This window comes from Echinops telfairi, unplaced genomic scaffold (assembly GCF_000313985.2).
Source record: "Echinops telfairi isolate 266 unplaced genomic scaffold, ASM31398v2 ScPeMD7_70;HRSCAF=299, whole genome shotgun sequence".
Classification (NCBI taxonomy): Eukaryota; Metazoa; Chordata; class Mammalia; order Afrosoricida; family Tenrecidae; genus Echinops; species Echinops telfairi.
In genome coordinates, this window is record NW_022103968.1 from 14,301,923 (window position 1) to 14,326,079 (window position 24,157).

The 24,157-nt window shown below is 40.8% G+C and overlaps 1 protein-coding gene and 1 non-coding gene across 2 annotated transcripts in view; both read right to left on the reverse strand.

Annotated features, from left to right (window-relative positions):
• Positions 1-24,157, reverse strand: part of ATRNL1 (attractin like 1) — a gene marked incomplete at its 5' end in the record, with an annotated part of 662,506 nt that overhangs the window by 506,960 nt on the left and 131,389 nt on the right. Inside the window, 4 exons of the mRNA XM_004700917.2 lie at positions 11,781-11,999; positions 14,449-14,637; positions 15,587-15,800; positions 21,968-22,149. Of these exons, the coding sequence (XP_004700974.2) occupies positions 11,781-11,999; positions 14,449-14,637; positions 15,587-15,800; positions 21,968-22,149 (804 nt within the window). The remainder of the gene's footprint in view (positions 1-11,780; positions 12,000-14,448; positions 14,638-15,586; positions 15,801-21,967; positions 22,150-24,157) is intronic.
• LOC115870013 lies at positions 21,366-21,500 on the reverse strand. The gene has a single exon (XR_004046482.1). It is a non-coding gene; the product is annotated as a small nucleolar RNA SNORA15 (small nucleolar RNA).

The window sequence follows — 24,157 nt, forward strand, 5'->3', positions numbered from 1 at the left end:
ACATGTTTATCACTGCAATCTGATCTCCCTTTCTCCCTCTTCTCCCCCCACCTTCCCCCTACCCCCATGGTATCACTACTCTCGTTGTTGGTCCCGAGGAGCTTATCTGTCCTAGTTCCTGTGTGTTGAGAGCATTTATCCATACCTGTGTACATGCTCTGGTCAAGCCAGATTAGTAAGATAGAATTGGGGTCACGATAGTTGGAGGAAGGACATGAAAGAACTAGAGGAGCGTTGTATGTTTTGTCAGTGCTATACTGCACGCTGGCTGGCTTGTCCCTTCCTTGTGACTCTTCTGTGAGGGGACATCCAACTGTCTACAGATGAGCCTTGGGTCTCCATTCTGACCCCCCTTGTTTGCCTCGAAATAGTTGTTTGTTTTGGGTCTTCTGATGCCTGACACCCTAACCCATCAACACCTCGTGATCACACAGGTTGGTGTGCTTCTTCCATGTGGACTTTGTGCTTCACTGCTAGGTGACCACTTCTTTGAACTTCAAGCTTTTAAGATCCCAGACACTACATCTCAGAATAGCCAGGCACCATCAGCTTTCTGCACCACATTAGCCTATGCACCCATTTTGTCTTCAGTGATTGTGTTGGAAACAGCCACCAACTTCTTTAGGAAACTAAGAAAATTAACAGTTCTCAAACTTTATATTAGAAAACAATGAGAACTTTAATATGCTAAAATATGTTTATGATAAATCAAATGGAATAAGGTTGCAGACGCTGTACTTAGAATGATTGTGATTTCATTTTAAAATGCTTAAACTTGCCTGTGGATGAGTTAATAATGGTTTTCTGTATAACTATGTTTCTACAAAAATTCCTATTATTTGTGTAATAAGGAACTAATATTACTGAGACATCAAATTTTAAACCACATGTTTGAAAGGTTAGATTATTACTTCATAGAGAACGCATTCAGTGGCACTACTACATTAATTTACTCAGGTCAAGACAACATATACTGAGTGTGCATATATACAAAGCATGGCCTAAAGATTTGAAATAAAATATGGGTTACTATACATACTTTATGAAAACTCCTGTCCATGTGGAAGAATTCACACACATGGAAACACGCTCTAACTTCTCAGTACAATGTTATACGTTTCATTCGCATTTAACTCTTTCCTCACAGAATTCCACTAAATTAACAAAGAAACTGTCCAGAATCAACAGGAATTTGAAAATTATGCCAGCTACACAAATAAAACTAGAAATCAGTACTCTACACAGTAGCATAATAGCAAGAACCAACGATGTCAAAGGAAGAAGTGCAAATTGCACTGAATCCATTAGCCAAAAACAAGGGTCCGGGCACTGATAGAACACCCACTGAAGGGTCTCCCCAAGCTGAAGAAGCGCTGGAAGCAATCACTCTTCTATGCCAGGAAATTTGGAAGATTTCTACCCGGCCAACTGACTTGAACAGGCCCCCATTTGTGCCCATTCCCAAAAAAAGATGACCCAACAAAACACTCACACTAAAGAACAATATCATTATTGCACACAAGTAACATTTTGTCTAAGACCATCCAACAATGGTTGTAGCAGGACATTGACAGGGAAATGCCAGAAGTTCAGGCCAGATCCAGAAGAGGGACAGGGAACAAGGAGTATCCATGCTGATGTCAGACGGGCCTTGACAGGGAACACCAGAACAAAGTTTACTTGTGTTTCGTTGACTATGAAAAGGCATTCGACTGTGTGGACCATCATAAACTGTGGACAACCTTAAGGAGAAGAAGAATTCCTGAAGACTTCACTTTGCTCATGAGGAACTTGTACCTGGATCAAGAGGCAGTTGTCTGACCAGAACAAAGGCATACTGCATGGTTTAAAATCAGGAAAGCTGTATGTCAGGATTGTATCCTTTTACCATACTTGTTTAATCTATATGCTGAGAGAATCATCAGAGAACCAGAATTGGAAGAAGGCTTATTCCAAATTTGCAATATGCAGATAGCACACCTTTGCTTGCTGAATGCGAGGCGGAATTGAAGTATTGGCTGGTTAAGATCAAGAATTGCAGCCTACAATATGGATTACAACTCAATGTCAAGAACACCAAAATCCTCACAACTGGACCAATAGTAAACATCATGATAAAGGGAGAAAAGGCCGAAGTTGTCAAGGATTTTGTCTTACTTGGATCCATAATCAATGATCTTGGAAGCAGCAATCAAGAGATCAAAAGACATATTGCTTTAGGTAAATATTCTGCACAAGACCTCTTTAGAATCTTGAAAAGCAAGGATGTTACTTTGAGAGCCAAGGTGAGTCAGACCCAGGCCATGGTATTCTCTACGACCTCGGAGGCATGTGAAATCTGAACGGAACAAGAAAGACTGAAGAATAATAGATGCATTTCTGTTGTCGTCCTGGAGAAGAATATTGCAAGTATCATGGACGGCTAAAAGGCCAAGTCACTCTACAGTCAAAGAAGTACAGCTAGAGTGCTACTTAGAGGCAAGGAGGGCAAGACTTGTCTTACATATTTTGGACATATTGTCAGGAGACACCAGTCTCTGGGGAATAACATCATGCCTGGTAAAGCGGAAGGGCATCGAAAAAGACGAAGGCCCTCGAGCAGATGGATTGGCACAGTGGCTGCATCAATGGCTCAGGCAGAGGAACAACTGTGAGGATGGCACGGGACCATGTAGTGTTTTAGTCTGTTGGGCATAGAGTCGCTACTAGAAGGCACCTAATCAACAACACAATACTTTTGAAAATTGGCTCAGGCATATGTGGTACAATGGTTAAGAGCTTAGGGGAATAATCTTCTCTCAGTTCAATTTTGCCAGATACCAGACGGGGTGAACCCACAATGATTTTACCATATGGATATTTACAGCAGATCTGAATAGCTGAGTAACCGTACCAAAAGGGCTTTTCCCCCTCCAGAATCTGACTGGCAACGACTGCTTTGCATGGGTAGAATGACTGGGAGGGAGCGCCACGCCTGCAGAAATGAAAAGGGCAATGGCGACTTGAGACAAAGCACAGTCTTCGGTGCAATCAGTGACGTAATCTGGCCCTTCTTGCCAGTCTGACTCAATGGGACTATACAAATGAGGTGTTTGTGGCCCATCAAGGGGGTTGAATCATCTTCTCATAATGTAAATATGAGCCATGACACATTTTGGGAGTGACACTATGTGAATAGGTGTATGGGACCCTAAAGAGGGAAGTGGTGAGCTTTGCCACCCTGCTGGGTTAAAGGACACCACTTCCGAGGCCGAAAGGGAGCTCTCACTACCACCAAGACAGAGCTGGGAACGGAGGTCATTCTTGGATCTTCCTATATCCCACAGAGACAGAGAAAGAGAGTGCAAGCTAGCTGTAACACTGTGGGAGTCTGCACGTCCCTCAGCCCGTGGCCTGCGCCTTCCGCTATCTTTAAACTTCCCATTCCTGGATGTTCCTGGCCTATTGTCCTGCCTGAATTTGGCCTTTGTTATGATTGGTGCTCGGTGGCAGGCAGCCGCCATGCTCATTGGACACCTCCACCAAGCACCTCATTTGCATGCGGACCTGTTTGATGACTGATGCCTGCCATTTCTTCCATATTTGGTAGCTGCGTGATTATTGGATACTACCTGTTACACTTTATTAGCATATGATGTAATGCTACCCACCCACCATTGGGTATTCATTACACTTTATTAGCATATGATGTAATGTTACCCGCCCACCACAGGGTATTTAAGCCCCTGCCTTCTGCTCAACAAATCAAGGCTTGATCAGACTCCTGTCTTGCCTCCATTTCTCGCGTCTCTTGCCCCTCTTCATTCCCAGTCCCTTTTTCAGGTATCCACGTTGTTTGATGACCTGCGGGACGGGTCATAACACAAGAGATGAGAGACGCTGAGAACCAGCAGCAGGACTCCAGGCTTAGAGAGAGAGAATGCTGAGTACCCACAAGCAGCAGGCTTGCCCACAGGCCGACCACTGGTGGACCTACATTTCCCTACCCACAGAGCTACCGCTGAAGGCCTTTGTAACATTTGCCCAACAGGGCAAAGGCCAAGCTAAGAGGTGACAAGGATAGAGGCAGGCCTGTGGGCAAGGCTAAGAAGATCTCCTAACAGAAGAACTGTACTCCTGAGTCATTTCTGATCCTGAATTGTAACCCCTTCCTTTCCTAAAAGAAATCCCAAAGTCATGAAAAAAATAAAGTTGACAGCCTAGAAAATCCTATGGGACAGTTATGCTCTGCCACCTGAGGTCGGTCACTGGGAGTCAAAAATAAGTTTGATGACAACTAACAACAGCAGGTTGGAAGCATTCAAACCGTGACTAGGAAAGAGCTGTCTCCTAAAACTCCGGTCAACTGTAATGGTAACGGCTGGAGCAAAGCTTTGGGGAACTCCATTTCCTATCAACATAAATTGCTATCAATATAATATAAATGAGGGGAGGAAAAGCTGCAAATATCCACTCATAATCAAAGCATGGAATCTACAAAATACGAATCAAGGAAAATCGGAATGTCAAAAATGAAATGGAACACATAAAAATCAATATTCTAGGCATAGGTGAGCTGAAATGAACAAGTATGGGGCAATTCAATGGTGTACTATGTCAGAAATGACAAACTGGATACTCCCATATACCAGTCTATTTTTACACTGCCTTCAGGTATAAAAATCACTCACTCACTGCCATTGAGTCAAAGCTAACCCATAGCAGCCCTGTATGTAAGGGCAGACCTGCCCAGGTGAGGTTCGGAGATTATAACTCTTTATGGAAGTAGAAAACTCCAACTTTTCCCAAGGACAGGCTGGCGGTTTTGAACTGGCACCTTTCAGACCACAGCTCAACATGGTAAAAAATGACTACAATTATTATGTTCTCGTGATAAACAGACATGTTTATCATTTTTAAATTACCTTGTTTTAAGTAACAATTTTGCCTTAAATTTGTCTGATATTAATGTAGCCAACCTTGCTTTCTCTTAACAATTGCTAGCAACCATACCTGTTTCTATTCTTTTACTTTTAAAGTATCTGTGCCTTGTATATTTTAGCAAAGTTTCGTATAGGCAACAAATAGTAGGTTGTGCTTTCTTATTCAATATGACAATGTCTTTTTATTGAGGTTTTCAGTTCATTCACATTTAGCATCTTTTAATGAGGTAACAGGACTTAATTCTAGCATCTTGCTATCAGATAACTGTCTCATCTGCTTGCATTTCTCTTTCCTGCTGTTTGGCTTTAGGCTGGACTAATTTTTAGAATTTCATCTTATCTACTTATTTGGCTTACTGATTAAGAGTGTCATTGTTTTAATAGTTATTCTGGAGTTTAGAATATTCTTACACAAGTTTTAATTATCCACCTTCAAATAATATTATATCACATACTGTATGAGAAACATACAACACTGTATTTCCATTTTCTCTCTGTGACCTTTAAGTTTTTGTAACTTACAGATTACTTCTGCCTATGCATTGAACCCTGACAATACTTTCTTGTCGTTTTTACTTTTAACAGTTTTCTTTTTAGATAGTCCATTATGAAAATCCTCTTTGCCCATATTTTTATTCCCATGGCGTTTCATTCACTTATTAAGTTCCAGATTTGGGTCTAGAAGAATTTACTTCTGCTTCAAAGGCTGCCTTCACTATTTCGTATACAACAGGTCCACTGATGACAGATGCTTAGTGTTTGTAAATCTAAAAGATTCTCAATTTGTCTTCATTACAGAATCATTGCAGCATCACTAAGCAAGGAAGTCAGAGCTAGCTTTCCTCTGATCTTTATAGATGTGGCTCCACTGCCTTCTGACTTGCATTTGTGCTGAGGAGAATCTTCCCCCGCTATGTGATGCTTCTTTTTGGCTCTGGCTGCTTAATTGATCATCTAGCACTAGTTCTAAGTGATTTCATTATTTTGTGTATTGTTCAAGAGTCCTTCACGTTTCTTGTGCAAGGGCGCACTGACATCCTTCGGTCTGTGCTTCTGTAGCTCTCAGCACATGTGGAAAATTTGGACCATTATTTACTCCAATTTTCCTAAACCTTCTGTCTTCTCTCTCCCTTAGGGAAACAGTGACAAGAAGATGAGGCCGCATGATTTGGTCCCACTCAATCATGCTCTGTTCATGTGCTTCATCTTCTTTATGTGGTTCATTCTGTGTACTTCCTATTGTTTTTCTGGGAATGTACCAACCATAATTTTGCAGTGTCTACTCTGATATTAAGTTCTATAAGTTCTACTTGGGTCTATTTAATATTTTCTATGCCCTCTTTTAACATATTCAGTATTACAGCATGTTTCTTAAACATATGGAACAGAACAACATACAAAAATAATTAGGACAACTGTTTTAACGTTTTTTTCCCTACTCATTGTAACACCTATTTAACTTCTGGATTGATATCATTTGGTTCAGTTTGTTTCTTCAATAAAGGTCCTTCTATCCTGCTTCTTGACATACCTGCACACTTTTGATTGGATGCTACACAATATAAATTCTTCCCGTATCTTTGCTGGGTGCTCTGTATTTTTGTATTTCTATAAATATTCTTCGGTTTTATCCTAGGGCATTTTTAAGTCAACTGGAAGCACTTTGATCATCTGGTCTTGCTGTGAAGCTTTGTTTCCAAAGACTAGTGCAAGATTTATTCGAGGGTTCAGTTGGCCGCATGAATGAAACAACAGCCTTCTGAGTACCTCTCCTTGATAACCAATGAGTAATGAGCCTTCCCCCCTCTAGATGCTAGCAGTGGGCAACATGCCCAGCCCTGCGTTGTTTGTTGATTGCTCCTTTTATTCTTTTCAACTATTTTTTTCTAAAGACCCAAGTAGCATCCTGTAACTATGCCCTTATCAGTGGTTAGCTAAAGACTAGATGGGAGCCCTTTGGCAGTTCTCGCCCCACATTTCTCCCTTCCTTGGTATGCTTCCTGAGAAATCCTGACCTACTTATCTCTCAGCTCTGCTGCTTCAACACAACGTGACCACCAAGCTCTACCTATCTTCCTCTGCCTGTTCTGCTTCACGCAAACTTTCTTCAGGCATTAATCTGAATCAGAGGTAGGGCCAACACCAGGTGTTTCCTGTCTCAGAGGAACAATTGCCCTTCCGTGCTTGCTACCTGATACCTTGAGAACTCTTTATTTATTTTGTCCTGTTTCTCAACTGTTTTAGTTAGCGAGGTAAATTGAATCACTGTTTGCATAACCAACCATCCAAGTTTGCCCAGGTCTGCCCCAGTTTTGGCACTGGGAATCCTGCATCTGGAAAATCTCTTCCTCTTGGTTATACCAGGACTCTTGGTCACTCCACTAGCCATCTTTGGTGGATGAGAAAGGCATAGACACACACACACACACACACACACACACACGCACCTTCAAAATATTTACCATTGAAAACAAAACTAATAGAAGTATATTGTCAGTTTCATAACATATTATATAGTAATAAGATACTGATACCATATGTGAAAGATAGCACTACTTAAATGTGGATTGTGATAAGTTAAAGATGCATGTTGTAAAGCTGAGTGCAATAACCAAAAAGAAAGAAAATGCAATCCATAACCCAGTACATTAAATGAAATGAAACTGTGAAATATGAATATACGAATCATATGCTCAGCTAACCCAGTGGTTCTCGACCCGTGGGTTGCAACCCCTTTGGGGTTCAAATGACCCTTTCACAGGGGTCACCTGATTCATAACACTAGCAAAATTACAGTGATGAAATAACAACAAAAATAATTTTACGGGTTGGGGGAGAGGGGGTCACCACAACATGAGGAGCTGTATTAAAGGGTCGTGGCATTAGGAAGGTTGAGAACCACTGGCCAAAACCAAAGAAAAGTGAAAAAGAGATAAACAGTAAGAAGAACAGATGGGAAATATAGAAAACAAACAGCCAGCTGGTCAATTGAAGTCAGCCATATTGATAATTGCCTTTCTCTTAAACAGCCCAAACTCTCTAATTTAATGTGGAGATGGTCAAATTGGATTAAACGGGAAGCCTAGCAATGTGCTATATGTAAGAAACATATTTTACATATGATGATATTCAGAAAGTACAAATATGGAAACAGATACTGATCCTGAAAACACCAGTCAAAATCAATTAGTACATAGAGGAAATTTCAGTACACTAAATGCTTTTGTAGGGGAAAAAACAAGATTAATTATCTAAGTTTCTATCTTGTAAAGTTAGAAAAAGGAGAGAAAGTTCAACCTTGTATAAGTGAAATGGAAATGAAAGTAGAAGCAAATAAAATGTAAGATGGATAAATAATAGGAAAAAAGCCAATGAAACAAGCAGCTGTTTATAGAATAAATGAAAATTCTCAACCCTCTAGCAGGCTGCTCAAAACAAACTCAAAATATCACCATTTACAATTAAGGAAGAAACATTAGCCAAAACTCTATAGGTAGCAAAGCCATAATAACATATTCTGAACACTCTATGTCGATAACTTCTAAGACAAACGTGACAAAGTCCTTGAAAGACACAATACCACACTCACTGGTGAAGAACTGGGAGAATGAAGTCGTCTCGTTTCTGCTAAATAAAATCAATCCGTCGTTAAATACAGTTCACAATGAAAAGCCCAGTGTAGATGTCTTCATCCTTAAACCCTACTAAACATATGAGGAAGAAATAATAACAGCTCTGCACAATGCCAACGCATTCGGTATTATCTACAGGACAAAGCTGTCCTTTCCCCACTGCCCTGCAGTGCCAACTTGGTCATTCACGGGGTGACCATACGTGTGTGGGTCTCTGGCTATAATTTCTACCCTGTTTCATTGACCTATTTGCCCATGCTTGCACCAATTCTATACTAATAATTATAGATGTATCATAAATGCTGATGGCTGGTAGTCATTAAACTTTCTATTTTTTTCTTGATTTCTGAATAGTCAATAAAAGAAGAGGAGGATGCCAGTCAGAAACATCCAGAGGGCACCTTTAGTTACAAAGTTCACTATCTCTTCCACACCAGTAATAAACAATCTGAAAAGGAAATTAAGAAAACAATTCCATTGACGATAGTACCTAAAAATATATATATATATAATACCTAATAGTACCTAAAAATAAATATATATATATATATATATATGGCACCTCAAGATATTATCCTGTGTGAAATAAATCCATCGCAAAAGGACAAATTTTGTATGACCTCACTCATATAAAAAGTCAAGAAAAAGTAAATTGAATAGACCAAAGTGGTGACCAAGGGTGGGGAGATAAGGAAATTATCAGTGAAGAAAAAGAAAATCATGTTGATTAAAGGTAGATAGCACAGCGAGTATTACTGCAATTGCTGTCCAAAACTTATAAATCTATAAAAATCTGAATTGGCAAAAAATAAAAGCACATAAGAATAAATCTAATGAGAAGGGTGTATGTTATACATTGAAAACTCTAAATTATTGCTCAAAGAAATTTAAAAGCATCTACAATAAAAAACAAAAAACAATCCCTGGTTATGGGATAGACAATTTTACTTGCTGAAATGTTGATTTTCCTGAAATTGATCCAACGATACAAAGTAATCCCTATGAACATCCCCACAAGTTTTGGGCAGAAATGGGAAAACTGATTTTCAAATTCAAATGGGATGAGAACACACCCTAAGTAGTAAAACATATCTCCAGGGTGGGGTGGGAGTGCAGAGAGAAGAAAACAGGGGCTTTAAACCTCCCAGTCTCAAAATGCACTCTACAAAGTTACAGTAATTTTAAAAGCATAGCATTGGTAGGAGGATAGTTACATTTACCAATAGAGTAGAATGGAAAGTCCAGAAATAAACCCACACAGTGTGGTCAACTGAGTCTGAAAAGGGGCCTGTGGAAGTTGGATGGTTCTATGCCAAGCAGGCCTCTTGCTTAGGGGTGGAGTCAAGCCACACCTCCGCGGGGGGTGGGGGGGTGGCCTTTTCTAAGAGAGTGAGGGACCCTGGGAAGTCACGGTGTCTCTCTATCTCCATCTCTCTAGCTCTCCTCCCCTCCCTGCTTGCCTCCCCTTCCTGCTTTCTGGAGCTCTACAACCAACCCTGATAGATGTAGGGTCTCCGGCCTGTTCCCATGGACTTCAGACCCAGGCCTGTGATCTTCCTGCTTCCACGGCACCAGCAAGTGGCTACATGCGTCTGAAGAGGCCCCTGGCTGGCATCCAACCTGTGGGCTTGAGTTGGACGATGCTAGGATGCCATTCTTTTGACATGACATACTTTTTGACATAAAGCTCCTCTACATATGGGAGTGTCACTGGATTTGTTTCTCAGACTTCCCACCCTCACACAGGAACCAAGACTGTTTAGGGGGAAGACAGAGTCTCAACAAGTGGTGGCAGGGAAATCTGACCTCCCCATGCAGGAGAACAAAGTTGGACCCGACCTCAAATCATAAGCTACAATTAACTCAAAATGGATCCATGACAAACCATAGGGTTTAAAACCATAAACCTCCTAGAAGAAAATGAAAGTTTTCAGGACATTATTTTCACAAGGGATATTAGTTATGGCACCAAAAGCACTAGCAACTGAGGAAGAAATAACTGGAACTTAACCTGAACTGAAACTTGTGCATCAAAGAAAGGTCTTTGTCATGGAAGTGAAGAGCCAACACACAGAACGGCATGTGGACGGCATCATACATGAAGGGAGCCAAAGGTCACTGAAGAAGACAGGACAGGAGGGAAAGGCCAGAGGGATCTCAGGACAGACTCACACTTGTCTCCCCCTTCCTTGCTTTAGTTTTCATTAGCACCATCGAAAGGATCTTTGGGATGGGGCGGTACACACTCAGCTAATAACCAGCAGGGCCATTTAGAGGACTTCAATGAGATAACAGTGGGGGGGTATCATCACTTGAGGAACACTGATATCAGAGAGGGTTAAAGACTTGACTGCTAACTTCAAGGTCAGCGGCTCAAATCTTCCAGCTACTCCCTAGAGAAAGAAGACGCTATCTGTACTTGCATAGGTGTGCAGTCTTGGAAACCCTAAGGACCAGTTCTCCTCTACCCTATGGAGTCCCTGGGAGTCAGAAACAATTCAGTGGCGGTAGTGTGGTTTGACTTTTTGGTTACCATCATCTAGCTGTCTAGTTGTTTACCTGTCTACATGGGTGTATGCACATAATTTTACTAGTGATAGTTAGAATGTTTCGTTAATGAGATTAGTCTAATTTTTTAACTGTTGGGTCTCTAAAATCTAAATCAGTCCTTGATATATTGTAGGCACTCACAAAAGTATGTTGCACTAGTTAATATCTCAAGGGTAGTTTTAACTCAGATAAGAACAGATACCTTAGGAGATGATGTCTGAGAAAATGACTTTCAAAACTGAATGACAGTGAACAACACTGACAATTCTCAAGGTGAGGCCACATATCTACATCATAGCTGTTCTGTAGAACATTCCCATAATTATGATTGGCATAAAGATTGACTGGATGCAGACTTCTTTCAATTCTAATATAATATAATATTTAAGGAATAAAAGACTATACAGCAGGGTAGAATCTTTTTCCCTCTTAACAGGTCATCTGAAAGACACCATATCACATCATTATATGCCATGCACCTGGTGGGCCTATTTCATCACTCCAAGGAGAGTAAGAGCACCTACACGATACATATAACGTAAGAAAGGTTTCCAAATTTGAAATTGAAGTCTCATTTTCTTTTTTCTTTTTTTTAAGTATTTATTGCAAGAAAGGAAAAATCCTTCTTGGTTCATAGAGGCAGAAGCTAAAGTTGGTTTAATTATACTTTTATTACCTGGGCACTGGATAAAGGACCATTCATAGTACTTTTCTTTGGGACACAGACTGGTGTCAAGAACCATCTCACTGCTGTGCATCCCAACAAGCTTCATTGGTCCCCGGGAGGCCCCTTCCATGCAGTATCCTCTTCCTGTGTTACTGGGGTCATTGCACCAGCCACATCCAGGCTGTTCCAAACACTGTCCGCACGTCCTTAATCCAGAACAGTTTTGCGCTGCGTGAGAAAAAGAACAGTTTATGAGGATTACAACCCATGTCATGAAACAAAACGCCCACGAATTGTTGAACGAAAAACCAATCTGCTCTATAAACTTACACCCAATTCCCAATCAACGGTACTACTAAGAGAAATGAATATAAATGTAAGAAGAGAAAGACTACTAGGAGAAGACTGTGTTGTGGACAGGAATAGTAGTATTAATATTAACCTATTACTTAAATAGATAGTAGGGTGGACCAAAAACATGCTAGTAGGGCTCATATATGCAGGGCTTAGTGCAAAAAACCCATGTTTACATATGTCTCTGCAGCCAGTGGATGGCTGCACACAAGCTCTCCCAATAATACACTTGTCTTAGTCTGATGAGGACAGCTTCCCCACAGAAAGCACTAAGTAAAACAGGGGCTGCCGGGGGACTCTGCTGGGCCAACTCAGTTAAAGGCAGTGGGGCCAACTCATACAGGTGATGGCAACCTGCCCAGGGACCCTCAAGGGGGTAATCGTGGCAGCTTTTCTTGAAGGACAGCCGTGCGAAGAAGTATGAGGAAATGGAAAATGGCCTCAGTGGAGACAGTTGCACCGAGGAATACTTTCCCCTCACACCAAGCTCCTTCTCCTTCTTCAAGGGTAGCCACAAGAGCATTCCCACAAGGATCATGTGGAAAAACTACCCCACCAACCCTATAGCCCTGACTTTGTCCCTCCAGATTATTTTTGTTCCCAAAAGTCAAAGGGCCTTCATAAAGGACTATGTCCTGAGGCTCTCGGTGACTCAATGCCGCCATATTGGCATGTGCAAACCAAGGAACGCAGAAGTCTCTGGGGAAAGGCTAGTGAGATAGAAACTCCACCTTCTGGATCTACAGGCAAGATCTGGCAAGAAACTGTAACTTCATGTTTGGATATTCTTGCTCATTAGGGTGTCTCTTTGATTTTGTAGCTGTCCTTTTTGACTGAGCTTCATACATGTAGTCTCTCTCTGACTGTTGCAATGACAGCCCCGTAACAAAAGCACACCAAGCGCAGACCACTCACTCACTGCCTTGGCGTCACTTTTGACTCAAAGTGATCTTGTCGGCCCGAGAACTGCCCCCAAGGGTCTCTGAGTCTGTGAGCCTCTATGGAAACAGAAAGCCTCATCTTTCTTCTGCAAAGCAGCTGGTGGTTTCAAACTGCTGACCTGACGGTTAAGGTTAGCAGCCCAGCATATAACTCAGTGCTCGATCAGGACTCTCTCGAGCTCATAGATATTGGAATCTAAGCTCATTCTTCATGCAAAGAAACAAATGCTCATTGGAGACACTGTCATCAGGCTAGAGAAAAGTACCAAGGACCGAAACACTCATGTCTGTCAGACAGAAGGAAATGCACACACAAAAATACTGGAAACAAGCAACTATTCTAAAGAGGCTCCCACTGGACCAAACCCCAAAGAATCTCAGCAACAAAAACACTAATACAAATAATGGACTGTCCCCCACTGCCATCAAGTCAACATCACTCTCCGTGGCCCCATGTACGGTGTCTGGGACTAGAGAGTTTTACAGGGCAGAGAGGCTCCCCTGTCTTCTGCAGAGCGCACTGGAGGCTCTGAACCACTGACCTCGCGGTTAGCAGTCCAGTGCTTACCCAACAGAGCCACCAAGGCTCTGTCTAGATAAAAGGCACTAAAACAGAGGTTCTCAACGTCTGGGTCATGACCCCTTTGGGGGTCAAATGACACTTTCACAGGGGTCGCCTAACACCACCAGAAAACACATATTTTCAATGGTCTTAGGAACCGTGACATGCTCCTCTATGTCTCCAGGCGGGTCCGCCCACATGCAGATATGCCCACGCGAGTACCTGGCATGAAGACTCATGCTACATCATGCTTCAAGACAACATTTCATTTATTTGTCATTAGAAATAAATATTTCACAATATATAATTACATATTGTCTTTATGATGAATCACTATGCTTTCATGATGTTCAATTTGTAACAATAAAAATACATCCTGCATATCAGGCATTTACATGACAATTCATAACAGTAGCAAAATGACATTTATGAAGTAGCAACAAAAATAATTTTATGGTTGGGGTCACCACGACATGAGGAACTGCATTAAAGGGTCGCAGCATTAGGAAGGTTGAGAACCACTGCACTAAAAGGATTTGCAAAGAATAAGATGTGACCCATGAAATACGCACTTTTGTGAACTGTCTATAGCACCTACCCAGAGTTCAGAGGGGAAGTTCAAATGTGGCACAATGTTTACACTGCAGGCAAGTTTATGTAATGGGCTCCTGAGTGATTGGTACAAAGACAAGTTCAAGGCTAACAGCATGAATAGGTCTTCAAGGCAAGTAACACAATATTTCGTCCCTCCTACTTCCCTAGACACGGAATAGTGCGATGTGTTTGTGACACACGGAACGTCATTGAAGCACACACTCACGGGAGCAGGTGGCAGTCTGCCACTCCAGGCACTGCCCGTATGGGAACGAGATGATGTAGGCGTTGGAGTCGACACACCGCTTGGTGCTGCTGCACCACATGCACTCCATGCCGTTGCTCGTGCAGTTGGGGCACGACGTCCTGAGAGAGCATGGCTTCTTGCATGGCCTTGCATTTTGATTTGGACTAACTGGAATAAACCAACACAGACCATGAATGATTTCATCTGTTAACTCTACTTTAACAGGAGCACATGGGTTTTATTGGTTTTGTTGTTTAGAGAATTTTTCAATGGAAGTCCCAAGTGAATCCCATAAAAAAAAATTACAGTATGGAGTAAATGAAAATAAAAGCTATGTCAATATTTAAGTTTATGACAGTGGAGACTATGCAGTCCCTTGGGAATTTTTACCCTTTACAAAGTGCCTGTCCTGTTGCACAATCTAAAAATTATAAATGACTTATTATTCATGACCTAGTGAGCTGGCCCATTACTACATAGAATGGCATTATTTTCATTTTTAGCCACAGTATTTTCTATAAATATTCCACAGCTTAGCCTTGACCTAGTCTATTAGCTGAGTACGCTTAGAGGGTGCCCTTATTTCCGTTCTAGCCGCAATGTTTTCCATAAAGATTCTGCACCTTATCTACGTAGATACCCTGTCAGTGAACTTAGGAATGTCTCTCATGTGAACAAGAAATAAAAATATAAAAACTGACTACAAAATTGACTGTAAACTATAACATTTAAAGAGAGATTTCAAAGCTATTCCTTCTCCACTTAACAAAAATCCATCTCAAAGAAAGTCCCAGAAATGTTGGATTCCTTTTCATTCTCAACTGAAATGATAATAATCTACATGATTAAACCTTTCTCAATCACTTCTGAACCTGGGAGCAATCTATTTTTAAAACACCATAGGGTAAGTAAAAAGGAACAATTTAGGAAACAATTCTTCCTATACAGTAACTAACGCATACCACTCTTTCGAGCAAGAAATACAGAGTGTACAAAACAACAACAAGTGTTTTTCACCAATGAATGCTGAGCTGAACGCTGAGATCGTCAACGTGAGTGGGACACTTAGGCGACGTATTATATTTGTAAAGAACCACTGCTTTTCTGAGCGACTTACCGATGGGCTTTTCACAGACAAGGCCGTCTGCCATTGAGGTACAAGGATTCACTTTTAAACCTGCCACCGCAGCCCTCTCTAGATAGGCACAGAATCCGGAATCGTTTGGTTCCCCAGGAAGCCACTGCAGGGTTGTGTTTGTAAAAGGAGACATGTCTTCCCATCCCCAGTAGGAGATATTGATCTTGCGCAAGCCGACCCAAGGCGACACCTTCTGTGAGCAAGACGAAAGGGGAATTGGAACGCTCGATGAAAACACACGGCATCACATGCCTCGGGCAAACACCTCAGTATCGTGAAAAATTACGTTTGGAAACATTCTGCTGTGGGTTAGGAGCCGTGAATGGGTTCCCGGGCACAGTGACCCTAGTCCATCAGAGGGAGGCAGCGTGTGGCTCGGCGCCGTCCTCACGGGGTTGTTAGGTTTGGGCCCACTGTTGCGGCCACTGGGTCAGTTCATCTTATTGGGGGTCTTCCTCCTTTTCATTGACCGTCTACTCTGCCGAGCAAGAGGCTTGGAAGGATAGAAAACCGCCTTTCTAGTGACTTCCAAGAGAGAGAACAATTCACAATCCCGCCACACTTTTGAAGATGCCACAGAATTAAACAGGTTCTAAAAACCTAAGTCTTGAATCTGACGATAAGGTTGAAACCACGATTTTAGCATCTGTAAGCCTGTCTCTTCTATAAAATGGAAATATCAATGCTATAAATTTCTATCTTATGAGGCAAAAATTCCTTTTTAAAGAAGAAGAGACATAGCAAGATGCCATTATTACTGCTACTACTATTACTAGAATAGTCCGTCATGGGTTAAGAAGTCTAACGATAAATTGCTGTCATCAGCGGGATGGTAGCGTAGTGGTCATGCATTGGGCTGGTAACTGCAAGGTCAACAGTTCAAAACCACCAGCCAATCCACAGGAGAAAGACAGGGCTTTCTGAAGAGTCCCGGTCTCGGACACCCACGGGGGAGGTTCTACTCTGTCCTACAGGGCTGCTATGAGTCAGCATCGGTTCAGTGGCAATGAGTGAGGTGAGGTGCCGTGTGGGAAAACAGGAAACAAAACCAGCACACAGAAAACAGATCTGAGAGAAAGATTCACAACAAGCTCACAAGAGTACTGAGAGGTAGACTGCCTCGCTCCTACTTCAGGCCTCTAAACACGACCTTGGAACGTTCGTGTAAATTTAGGTGGACTGACACTTCCTCTCAGTAAAAGAGAGAGGAGATCGGAAAAGTCACTGGCTCTTGTGCTCAGAATCCTCGGCGAGCTAACAAAGGTTGAGGCACACCACTAAACATTCGGAGGGCTCTCAGCAATGTTTCAAAATTAGCATGAAAACAAACTCCAGTCAATATTTATATTTCTTCTTTTAATTATTATTTAAGTTTAAAAATATGAAAATCTTTTGGTATGCAAAAATGATGATATATTCTGGGTCCAGCCTATTCTCCTTACAAAATAATATATTCAATCTTCTCTAACACACTAAGCTACCAATCTTGTAAACCAGTGCAAAATAGTTTTAAAACTCCACTTCATCAGTTGTTTTACTTTATGGATTGTACGGGTAAAAAGAAATATGTCTCCCAACTGAACCTTTAACACCTAAAAATAAATATTTATATCAGTATTTATTCTAAATGTGTTGTACAAATAGCCAGAGAGAAGTGATAAAGATGGCCAGAGGCAAAGACATTCCCTAAAGTATTTAAGAACAATGGATTCCACACTCAACTTAGACAGTCAACAAATACTCCTTGAATAAAATTAAAATATCCTTTGAATATTCATGATGACAACAGCTCACACATCACCTAGTAGAGTGCTATGCCCATAGTAGGTCGTCAATAAATTTTGCTGCACAAAGTTCATTACAGCAAAGACAGCTATATTCCTCCATCCAGCATTATGCCTCAGACAGAGAATAAATAATGGTTCTAATTATAAAAATACACACGCTGTTTCACATAGTGATCATCGTATATTTAAGACATTATTCTCAAAGATATTTTGATAACAAAAAAGCTATAGCATTTTTACAACCCTTGATAATAACAGCAGGAGTCAATAAACATAGATTATTTCAGATTAATGATGGTGCTTCACATTACAGCAACTCTGCCTATATTTCCAAACTATCTATAGGAAAGACAAGTCACTTAAAATGAAATATTACTCCCTAACTCATCATGATAAGAATCTGAGGAAAAAGAGAGGAAGAGAAAAATGAAGTCGTTGATAAAACATTTAAAGTAACTATTACTTAGTAAATGAACTGGACAGGGCCGTTGAAAATGAAAGATAAATTATTATATTATAAAAATTCACAGCACTACACCATAAATCATTGGAACATTTCATTAGCCATTCCCGATGAAGTAAATGATCATTTGACCCAAGATAGCGCTTTAAAGTGTATTAATTGGTCCATCTTTATTTGCCAGGGGACGGTTATCTTGAGTTTATGCAACCACACTAACTCCAAATGTAACTCATTTCACATCAGGAGAGGTTTAATGGAATGTCGCCTTGCAGAAGCTTCCACCTTAAAAATCTTACTGAATCTCTGTTTTCTGGTGAAACAGAACATTCTTCATTTCCAGGGCATGTTGGTCAGCAGACGCTCCAGTTTAAGTTCATCACACATTCAAAACAGTGGCTCGTCCATCTCTGTGATTTATAATAGCAAACCAGAAAGATGAACCACACACCCAAGAAATCTTGAAGCAGGAAACTTTTCAAAATAGCACATCTCAAGGTTAAAGGGTAAGAACAAAACCAATGTATTTGGCATTGGCCTCTCCCTTCACCAAATAATAGGGGAGCTTCACTAACCACCTATTTAAAAAAAAAAAAAAAATATGAAACCACTCTAGTGCTAAATACTAACACATTTTCAAAACCATAGAAAGGGGATCTGCCCATAACAATCTTTTAATAAGTGACAGGGACTGTAGATCTAATTTCCACATGTTCATTGGTAACTGCCCTTCATCTGTCTCAGCTACGAGTACATAGTAAGAACATAAGGTGGGGAAGCATGCACATGTGCCATATGTTCAAAAACAAACTTTACAAATATACTTTGACCTTTTTTCTCAAAGATTACAAAAAATCAATAGGCTTCACCTACATGCTACCACATTCCTCTCATTCTCCGTCATAGTGCCTCTTAAGAAACGAAAATAACAAACAAACCCATTGCTATCAAGTCGGCTATAACTCACAAGGACCCAAAAGGACAGAGCAGAACTCTCCCCTAGTGTTTCTCAAAGGCTGCACATCTTAAAGGAACACAGAGCATTAAATGGACTCGAACTGACGACTCTGACTTACAGTTAGAAGCCCAACTAGCAATCCACTAAGCCACCAAGGCTCCCCAGCACCTCAAGTAGTTCTCAAAGAAGACAAGATAGGAAAATTTAGGAGCTTCATCTACCACCCTACAAATATCCCTATGTACTTCTGGCACCCCAAGTTTTGTCAAGCTTAACTATGGAATTCATCTCCGAAACTCACAGGAAGTGCACGTTGCTGGTCAGATGTCCCATAATCTTTCCTCATGCATCACTTTGTGCGCATCTATCACTGCAGTGATAATTATCATTGTGTTTGACTCTCTCCCCACTAAACTCTTTGAGAACCCAAACCCACTGCCACCAAGTCCAGGGGACTCCTAGCAATCCTGCAGGACACAGTGAAGCTGCCCCACAGGACCTAGCAGTCTGCCAACCTATGCACCAAAGCACACTGCCTCACCTTCCTCCCCAGACATGGCTGGTGGGCTCCAACCACCAACCTTTAAGCTAGTAGCCTGAGGATTAACCCACTGTGCCACTACACTGCCCTCTTCTTCTAAAATAACAAGTTACTCTCTTTCCACCAATATCTTCTGAACAAGTAAGAGAGCTAAGTACTTTGAACGAGCTCAATAAGTTTAGAGGGGCCTGCCAACAAGCCCAGAGAGGAGGGAAGAATAAGTGATCTAAAATCGATGGCAAGGAGGGCATAGGATGCTAGCGAGGGGTGGGGAGTGGGGTGGCGGGGGGCAAGAGCAAGGGCAATGTAGCCAGGAGAAATTACCAAAACACAAATGAAGGCCAAACATGACAGTGGGGCAGGGAAAAAGTAAAAGTAAATAGAGGAAAGAACTGGGAGGCAAAGGACATTTACAGGCATGTATATATTTATATATAATGATAGGGGAATAGATCTATTTACATATATTTATTTATAAGGTATTACAGCAGCAGATGGACATTGGGCCTCCATTCAAGTACTCCCTCAACACAAGAACAATTTGTTCTACTAACACGGCACTCTATGATGTTCATGACAAGATCGCTGCAGACGAAATGGGTGCATAAGCAAATGTGGTGAAGAAAACTGATGGTGACCAGCTAGCAAAAGATATAGCATCTGGGGTCTTAAAGGCTTGAAGATAAACAAGCAACCATCTAGCTAGGAAGCAACAAAGCCCACATGGAAGAAGCACACCAGCCTGTGTGATCATGAGGTGTCCATAGGATCATGTATCAGGCATCAAAGACCCAAAACAAAACAAACAAACAAAATATTATCAATGGGAATGAGGGGGAGGGCAGAGTGGAGACCCAAAGCCCATCAGTAGTCAATTGTACACCCCCTTTCAGAAGGGCCACAAGGAAGAGATGAGCCAGTCAGGGTGCAGTTATAGCACCGACGAAACATACAACCTTCCTCTAGTTCTTTAATGCTTCCTTCACTACCACCCTACCACCCCCACTATCATGACCCAATTCTATCTTACAAATCTGCCTAGACAAGAACATGTACACTGGTACAGATAAGAGCTCGCAACAAAGGGAATCCAGAACAGATAAAGCCCTCAGGCCCAATAAGGGTAGCAGCGATACTAGGAGGGTAAGGGAAGGGTGGGAGGAGTAAGGGGTAACTGATCACAATAATCGACGTATGGTCCCCCAACCAGGGGGACAGACAGCAGAAAAGTGGGTGAAAGGAGACAGCAGTCGGTGTACGACATGAAAAGAAAATTAGAAGAATTTATAAATTATCAAGGGGACATGAGGGAGGGAGGGTAGAAGAGAGAGGGAAAAAAATGAGGAGCTGATACCAAAGGCTAAAGTAGAAAGAAAATGTTTTGAAAAAGATGATGACAACATTATGTACAGATGTGTTTGACACAATGCATATATGTATGGCTTGTGATAAGAGCTGTAAGAGCCCCCAATAAAATAAAATTTAAAATGTACTAAATGAGTAAAGACAGGTTTCTCCCCTTCCCAGAAAAAGAACCAGTTTACACAAATATTATTTTAGACTATTTTTCCATATAAATTAAACTAATAGAATGTTTTTTACCCTGTTAATCTTCACCACATAAAAATTATTTTATATGTCTAAGAATCATATTACCATATCCATCTCAAAACATCTAATCTGAAAAATTTATCTTTTTTTAACTAAGAAGATTTGGTACCTAAAAGAGTTATGTGCATTAGAAATTAGATTATCTATTAGTGATACTCATAAGAAAAACTTTCAATGTCATCACAAAAATTAGGATCGAAATTAACCATAAACTTAATCTTTATATAAAAATTTTCAAAAGGAATTGTCTTTAAAGTTCTTACAGGGTATTGTGCAAATGTACATAACTGTTCTTATACAATCCTATAAAAATCAGATGCATACGCTGCTGTTACTGACATAAGGAAAATCAGTGACATGTCTTCGTATTCTTGAGCAGAAAGCAGAAGTGCTTATTATCTCTTTATGTTCACCTGTACAGATGATACGCCATGAAGAAGACACAGCACACCGCGAGTACATTAAAGGAAACGGTGCTGGGTGGCATGGTGTCTGGCTGTGTAGATTATGGATAAAAACACAGGATTCAGCCATGCGTAGCAGAAGTGATTTTAAGAGTTCAAAAGGCCTACTCCAAAATTCAAGTTGGGAAGAAGCTTATTAACCACACAAAAATTAAAATCCATGCCAAGGGCAAATATTTTTCCACCATCAATATCAGTATTAATTAAGTAATCATCATAAGTGTTAGGTAGCTCAAAACCTAAAACTCACTACCATCAAGTTGATGCCGACTTATAGTGATCCCATAAGACAGGACAGACCTGCCCCTGTGAGTGTCTGAGACTCTTTACACGAGTAGAAAGCCCCATCTTTCTCCCGAGAATTAGCTGGGTTTACATAACATACAGAACAAGTTCTCTGCCAATTGGTTTTTGTAATCAGTTACACATTTATTTCCAAGATTTACTAGAATCATGTATTAAAAAAGAAAAGCAATGAATTATTTCCAAGAATTATAGACTACTGCAGCACATATTATAATTCACCATGAAGTTGTTACCTGTTGCGTATACTTGTGTATTTCATCCAGAACAAATTCTACTTCCTTTGAGGTTGTCAGGGAAGCGAGGTTTCCACTCAGATTGTAACAGTACAGTTTGGCACTGTCGTAGCTCTCTCTACTGGCGTTGATTCTGAGACAAGCATCTCCGATATGGCTCCATCCTTCTCCACAAAGATGGGCTAAAATTAAAAAAAAGAAAACATGTACCATATTTTTAGGTTTCAAAAATATACATATGACTTTCAGTTATTTCAGAAAAAAACATTACTTTTGTGTTTCTTTAAGCAATTTCTAAAAAATCAAGCATTTTAAAATATTCAAAAAATAATTCCTAAGAAAAGTGTGTCAAATAGTTTGAAGGCAAATAAAACCAGATGTTATTTTTTCCCCTCTAATTCGTAAGCACGAGACAAGCTAAAGAGTTCTACCAATCTGTTAAAATGTACTGACTGCACATGCTAGGTTTTCAGTGGAAAGACTACTGTACTGGCATTTGGTATCTTAAAGCACTCTTATGTTTGTATCCACTCCCTTGTTTGTGTGTTCGTCTCTGCTTTACATAAGACAAGATTACGTTCCTAGAAAAAACAACTAGCATATAACAAAAGAACTGTCATCCTGATCAAAAGGGGGGAAATACAGAACAGAAGTCCAAATTCTGACAGAATCCCGACTTCTCCAAGCCGCGAAGGTTGGTTAAGTCCCTGAAACTACTGTCTTGAAGTAATCTAAGAACACAAACTAGTCCCTGAAATCTTGTGAGAGCCAAATCACAGTCAAGCTCAACTAGCTCGTGTTGTTGCTTTTTGAAAGCCTTGAGCAGCACGCTGTTTTAAGAACTATCTATGTCGGACCACGCTGACGATCACCTGAAGACTGGACATGTTTATATTAAAGGTGGACAAACAACTCTGCAAATGGGGAGAACGGGTGCCTAAGTCACTAGGTGGTAAATGTGGCCACCTGAGTTCATGTCTGTTCTTCTGTGCATCTTTTTAACAACAAAATGAATATAAAAAACATGACTTTCAGTTATTCCCACAAGGGTATCTAACTGTTCCCCAAATCTGATTCCACAGCCCTGTCGGCTTTTCTACTATAAGTTAGGGCCTTTGGTTGTTTAATCAATTCTAACTATGACCAGAGATGCCTCGTGTCACCTGGGTTTGGTCAAGAACCTTTAGGCTTTGCTTTCTAGTGTTTATTTTTACAGGTTTTTCTAAAAGCTAAGCTTAATTTCTGTGGTAGTGGCTTATTCTTCGAAAGCCCACAGTGAACTTAAATAAAGTCTACTTTATTTCAGGTTATGCTCCAATGTGCGCTAACAAACAACGTAGAGTTTCATTAATGTAGCCATCCATAAAGTGAGACTGGACTTCCGTTTCTTCCCTACATGAAATACGAAGGGACATCAGAAAGTTCATTGGAGAACAGAGTGAAAAAGAAAGTGGGATTTTCCATGAGCTTTTTGAAGTTCTCTTGTATAGGAATGTCTCTTTCCTCTCTGCTTGGGCTTATGAGCGCTAGTGCAAACTGCGTGGAATTGTCAAAGGCGCTGCTCTTCAGACTTCTTGACCTCCACAGCCCCTTGACTCTCAAAGATGACTGAGGAGTCCAAAGATACTTCCTGCTGTTCCATGACTAAAAGGAAAGCTGATCCTCTAAAATATTAACATATTCATTTATTTAAAATAAAATTTTAAAACCCTACTACAAGTTAACATAACTGGCACATTTTACTTTTAAAAGATAAGAAGTAAAACCAACAGTGGAACAGATACATGCACACTCACGTTTGCAACACGGCTCCCAAAAGCAACCTGAATGCCCATCAGTGGAAAATGGAATAAATGAACTCTGGTGTACCCACGTAATAGAATACTATAAAGTATTTTTATTAGAAGAATAATAATGTTGATGAACTATGAAGCTAAAGAATAATGATGAGAAGGGTCACAAGGAAGGGATGAGTCAACCAGGCGCAGTACAGCACCAAGGAAACACACGGTATTCCTCTGGTTCCTTGAGGCTTCCTCACCCTCCACTATCAACGACCCTGATCCTGCCTTTCACTGCAGGCCAGACTGGAGCATGCACACGTCTAGACACAGAGACACACAGAATCCAGACCCAGGAATAGGAGTAGCGATGCCAGAAGGGCAGGAGAAAGGTAAGGAGAGGAGGGGG